This window comes from Merops nubicus, unplaced genomic scaffold (assembly GCF_000691845.1).
Source record: "Merops nubicus isolate BGI_N331 unplaced genomic scaffold, ASM69184v1 scaffold5329, whole genome shotgun sequence".
NCBI lineage: Eukaryota > Metazoa > Chordata > Aves > Coraciiformes > Meropidae > Merops > Merops nubicus.
Genome location: NW_008628882.1, coordinates 52,507 through 58,762, shown reverse-complemented (window position 1 = coordinate 58,762; position 6,256 = coordinate 52,507). Strand labels below are relative to the sequence as shown.

Here is a 6,256-nt window from a genome sequence, read left to right as displayed (position 1 = left end):
GCCATCATGAGCTTCAGTGCTTCACTAGGTCCTTGGTGCTTGCAGTGACTTGGTGGGGTTTATTTCAGAATTCAGTCTCAGAAACTGGGAGCAGTCTGAAAGAAGCGTGGCAGTGGGAATGAAAAAGGTTAAACAGACTGGAATAGTTTCCTGACTCCAGGTCATCTTGAGCAATAATTGATTAACATGGTTTTTTAATACATTTCCAAAGGAGTCGTCACATACTCTGAAGAGGAACCACAGACTGGTATTCATAGGACAAACAAGACAGTCCTGTCTGGCTCTTGGCAGGGGGAAAGCATGACAGATAATAATTAAAATCCAGAATTTGGCTCCTCTCCAGCAGCCAGGCAAACAGACTTGTGCTGTTGCTCTTCTTGGAGCATGCGGGCAGATGATCCCCGCTTTATTTCACACTTTGGGGGACGGTGGCCTGCCGGCCATCGCCACCAGAGGGAAGCCGTTCCCGGTACCCTCCTTCCTTACCACAGGTTCCACCTGACCTCTCCCGAGCAGCTGCAGCGTGAGCTCCTTCTTTGGTGTAGAAACTGCTTTCTCCCCAATCCCAGCACTCAGTGATGGACACCATCCTCTTCTGGACCCTGAATTCTCGAAGTGTTCTGGAAGATGGTTTATCAGTTAGTAAATCCTGTGCAGAGCAGATTTAAATATAGGAAATCTGAGATTCTTTTAAGAATGACTTTAAAGTGACAAAATCACTGTAGTAAGCATCTGTCAAATTAGGTAGTAAATGCTAAGCAAGTAAGAAATAGATGAGTCCTCCTAAGTCCCTAGAAAATCTTGCAAATTGATGGGTTTTTCTTTAGCTTAATGGATGTAATAATTTCTTCTCTCTGTCTGAGGTGGTGTAGTTTGGTTGAAACCCTTTTAAAAGGAAGGTGAATTAAGTTGCAAGGGTATTTGTCTTCTTAAGCTAACTTAAGCTTAAAACTTGCACAGTTTTGATAGGTTCAAAAGAAGATACTTCTTGTGTGCCTGTCTTTAATGCCCTTTATTGAATCGGAAGTTTATCTTTGGAATATCATGCAAAGCTTAAAATCTGTTTAAAAAAATCCCAGGGCCACAGAGCTGTCACTTTCTCCTGGGGCAGGTCACCTCTTTACCTTCACCTACTCTGTAACATTTATGCACAGGAGCACCCGTTCCATTGCCCACCTGGTTAAGAACTGAGAACTAAACCTGTTCCCTAGGCTTCAGGGCTTAGGGCTGAACTGCTGCGAGGTGCCTCTGTGGGAGGGCTGTGCGAGGTGCAGCCTGCCCTGGCCACGCTGGCAAGCTGCTTCGGCTCCTCCCGAGGGCTGCCCTGGCCTGCTGCTCGCCCCGGCTCCCAGGCTGTCCACAGACGTACACGTCCCAGCCGCGTGAAGCCCAAGCCAAGGCATCTCTGCGCGCCTGCATTGACTTCTGCTCGCTATAGCGGTTTTCTGACGCGGTTGCCGGTCGGAATGTAACCCACCCAATTTGCTCATGAGCCGCATTGCTTTATCCTGTGCCGTTCTTGAAGCGTGTATAGCAATGGCTGAAGAAAAAAAAAAACAGAAGTATAATATTAAAACAGCAAGCAGATCGAGAGCAGCCTGGCTGTTGCTTTGCTTAGTAGCTGCCGTGTTAGGCCCAGCTTGGTTCCTATTTTATATTTCACTTTGAAGGGGATGAATGATGAACCTAAGTGGATTTGCTTTCACTTCTTGTTTTGTGTTTCAATGGGACGCTTTCATGTTTGCTCCATTTCTAAAACTAAATCATGGCAAGGATTTGAAATGCAGTAAATGCACATGGTTTGCAAAACAAAAAGCTCTGTTCTAAATTCAAGTTAACTGTCCTTAATTTTGCTTTTTATTATACTGTTCATGAAGTACTGTTTTTGTATAAATACTATTATTATAGCTGTACTTTTTAACTTGAAATTGCAAACAAGTTTCTTAAGACCTTCTTGTTTTATGGGAGTAGTTAACTTTCATGTTTGTGGCCTTTTACACGGTGCTACGCAAGCTGTTGCCTCCATTTCTTCCTCTGACTGCTGCAAGTTAGTACAGGTGAGGGGAGAGTTTAAACAGAGCTGAGTTTTCCAAAATGGTACTGGAAGCAGGTGGTAAAATGAGCTGCATCTTCTTAGGATAAGTGAAATGGCATGATGTGAAAGAGAACAGCAGATGTGGTCCTGAAGAAGCTGCTCCTTAGGCTTGCCACTCTGAAATACTTTGGGCCCCTTATTCAAGCTACCATTACTAAACTACTCTGCAAAATGTTAGGGGGGGTGGGGGAGGAGGGTCATCCTTAAAATGTTCTTCACTTAGGCTGATTTGACTGAGGTTTTTTGTGTGTCTCTAATTTTCATTTCAGTGAAAGCTGGAGGGATGCGAATCGTGCAGAAACACCCACACAATTCTGATGCCAAAGAAGAAAAAGATAAGGATGATCAAGACTGGGAAACCAGCAGGTGAGACCTTTGATTATGTGTATGTGCTGCAGTGAATTTCCATGACCTTGAACCTTATCACTAGTTTGTTTTCCTTGTGGATACCAAACCAGTGAAAAAAACCAGTTTGTTTTGTATCAGAAAATTGATTTAAAGTGATAACAAGTTATACAGTCCTTCAAGAAAATTGGAGAATTTGGGATTTTTTACCTTGCTGAGCCTCCTTTAAATGATCCTGCCATATAAGAGAGGGTTAGATGAAAAAAAAAAAAAGTACAGTTTAAGTAAAACATCACCTTTCCTAAAATCTCTGAGCATTGCTTCCAGCTGTGCAGAAATATATGAGGCTAGGCACATTCAGACACAAGCATTAGGCTGTCTGTTTGCGTATGAGTTGGTCTTGCTGGGTGATGCCTTCTATCCTTTGGTCCATACTCCTTTCTCTGTGAGGTATTTGACAATGTGGTACCTTGGAAAGACAACTAAAAAGAAATACAGTTAATATCTGCCTTTATTTTAGGTGGGAATCTAGCCGTTTTAGTGGTGGAGGATACCAAGACAGAAAGCAGTTACCTAGCAGTTATAACTGGATGTATCAGGTGACTGCCCTCTGGAAATGAAAGCAGGGCAGTTCCATGGACATGTTGTTTTCTGTTCATAGAAAAGCCACCTGGTTTCGTGCTGCTTTCCTTGGCTATTTTTCTTCGTAGCCAAGACTGTATTTACTTGAAATCTGTATGTACTTGCTTACTGCATGGGTTTGCCCTTGCTGTTTGCCTAAGACAAAAACAGTGCCATTCTTGTGCTTTGGTAAATAGGCTGACTGCAATGGTAATAAATAAGCATTGTGAAAATGTCTGTATAAATAACACCAAACATGTTCATGTACTAAATCACAACCTGAATAGGGAACACCTTTATGAAGATGGAAAAGTAATTTTAATTAATATATTGAAATGAAAGGTGGTAAAACAAAATTTTATGCCATTTCTTCTTTAGCAGACTTTGTCATCTTGTATTTCTCTTCAGTGGCGTATAAGTTGGAACAGCATCTGTACTGCAGTCAAGTTTTGTCCAAAGGAAGGATTCATATTTTGTGGTCAATTTACACTTTGCTCAGGTATACATCCATTTGTTTAAGGTGTGTGTATGGTAGGTTGACCTTGGCTGGACACCAGGTGCCCACCAACCTGTTCTTGTCTCTGCTCCTCAGCGGGACAGGGGGAGAAAATAAGATGGAAAAAATCTTTTGGTTCAGGATAAAGGCAGTTTATACAGCAAAAGCAAGGGCCATGTGCAGAAACAAGAGAAAATAAAACATTTTTTCTCTACTTCCCATCAGCAGGCAATGTCCAGCCACTTCCCAGGAAGTAGGGGCTTCAGTACATGTAGTGGTTGCTCCAGACAACAAACGTTGTAATAGCAAACGTCCCAACCTCCTCTTCCTCGCTCTTCCATTTTATTGCTGAGCAAATGCCATATGGTATGGAATATCCCTTTGGTCACTTGGGTCAGCTGTCCTGGCTCTGTCCCCTCCCAAGATCCTGCTCACTCCCAGACTACTGGTGAGTGAGGAATGTTGGAGAGACACCTTTGATGCAGTGGAGCACTGCTGAGCAGTAGCCAAAACACTGATGCTTTGTATCAGCACCTTTCTAGCTACCACCACAAAGCCCAGCATGGTGGGGGCTGAGGGAAAGTTGAAAATTTGACTGCGATACTTGTGGCTGTTCCTGCTTTAGTGGGTGCTGCAGCACAACAGAAGCAGATCTGTAGGGGGAAACTGTGCTGAGGACTGCATTTTGGAGGTGCCTTAGTCTGATCTCCTGGACTGAAGGGCCAATCCTAGCTGTGTGAGGTGTCTCCTTGGCCTGCGTGTTCCAGGTTAGCGTCATCTGCGAGAAGTCCAGGTCAGATGCCCTGAGACAATCCCCAGTCCAGAACGAAGCGTGGCCAATGGAACAGTCAGGAGGGGGAGTGCATCTTAATATGCTAACAAATATGTGCTGCATATTTATATTGTAAAGCAGGTCCATGACCAATCTTTATGCTTTAAAGGCAGAGGAGAATGGCCTCTAGAGCTCCTTTATTCCTAACTAGGGAATAGTGAGATGTTGCACCTCATAGAATCTATTCCCTCAGCCACCTATCAGCTTATTATCAAAATATGCACTTTGAGTGTGCTCCTGGCTTTGCTTCTCTTGTAGGGGAGATGTTAGTCAGTCTGTATTAGGCTCTCGAGCCTGTATGTTAACGCAAAAAGCACTGAACTTTTTATTTTGTTGATTTGATCCTCTTGAGAAAAAGAGCAGCAGGAGGGACGCAAGGAGCATAGTTAGGTGGGAACCAGCATGAACTATAAGGCAAAAATGGAAGTTGGTTTACAAGTCTGAGAGAAGTTGTTTTGCTGGTAGAACTGGGAAACCTTTGTGTCTGTGAGGGAAAAGGTTTAATATGCCATTCGTAGACTTCTGTGGGAATACTTGTACTGCTCCAGTGGCTATACAAGCTGTAGATGTGAGCAAGAAGCTATTTAGCCATAGACAGAATAACCAAACCCCACAGGCCGTAGTAAATAAAGTTGTTGTTTGTCAGAACTAAATTACATTTGCAGCATGTCAGCTGCTGTTGTGCTGGAAGGTGCAGTACCCTGGAGTTTCTGTGTCTACTCCAGGTGATTTATGGGACCCTTCTAAAACACTTGGTTTTCTGATGCCTTTGGAGGGAGGTTTATCAGGAGATGGGTACAGGTTTATCAGGAGAGGAAGAAGAGGCCACTAGCATTCTGTTCTGCCTTCTCTGGCACCCATGGATATGTGCTTTTTAGTCTTTGGCTGCTTGTATTTCATGTCCCTTTACGAAGCAGATGCAGAGACATCTGTATTTTTAACTTTCTACTCTCAGGTTCTTAGTCTTTACAATTTTAAGGTAGTATTGTTTGTATGATGCAATATCTACACCCTATTGCATTCAAAGTCAAAAGAAGCAAACAGTCCTTCAGGCAATTTTCATCAGATGATATGGGCAGACAACAGTGATGTGAGAGAAAGTAATAAAGCAGAAGAGTGATTTGTGAGTGTATGTGAAGAGGCAGACAAGGATAATTGAGTGATTATTTTAATCTCATTACAGAGTTAGTTGAGGACAGATTAGTAGAACTGGCAGTAAATTGAGGCAGAAGATTTTGAGCTCTCCCAGAGTTCCATAAGAGATCCAAGAGCACACGTCATCGCCACAAAGGCACAGATCTGAGCAGCTGCTCCACAAGCAAGCTTTTAGCTACAGTTCACAGAAGTATTTCTGGCTTTGGAAACAACTGCATTGTTTTTGCAGCACACTTGCAGAAAAAAAAAAGACATTTGATCAGTGTTTCTAGTCTTAATGTAAAGAAAGTGGATACAGGGAAACACCCCTGAAGCAGCTAACTGTGCTGTGGTAAAGGTGACTTTAAAGTAACATTCACCAGGTAGATCTTTCACATTACTTTGCCTCTGTTGTTTAGCAACTCGTAGTGCAGTTACTGTAATTTACTCTGCAAAGTATTTTATTCAGTTCTGTTTCCTAAAATAAAATTATGACAACCTGCAATTTCATGAAATGGTAGGCTGACTTGTCATAATGGTGATTTGTGATCTCTTTAAACAATAAGTGGTAAGATGATTTTATACAAATTTAAACTTCCTACAAGGCAGTTCTCAGCCCTGAGTGGTAAGGGAAATAATTTTATGTCTGGTATAAATACAGTTTTACTTCAAGAAGAATGTCTGGATATGATTATATGGAGAAGACTCAGTGAAAGAAAAGAGGCGTTGCATC

General features: G+C 42.5%; 1 protein-coding gene across 1 annotated transcript in view; it reads left to right on the top strand.

The window, feature by feature from the left end:
• Positions 1–384: 384 nt before the first annotated feature.
• Positions 385–6,256, top strand: part of DAP (death-associated protein) — a 46,953-nt gene continuing 41,081 nt past the window's right edge. Inside the window, exons 1-2 of the mRNA XM_008946790.1 lie at positions 385–469; positions 2,365–2,461. Coding sequence (XP_008945038.1) covers positions 385–469; positions 2,365–2,461 — 182 coding nt within the window. The remainder of the gene's footprint in view (positions 470–2,364; positions 2,462–6,256) is intronic.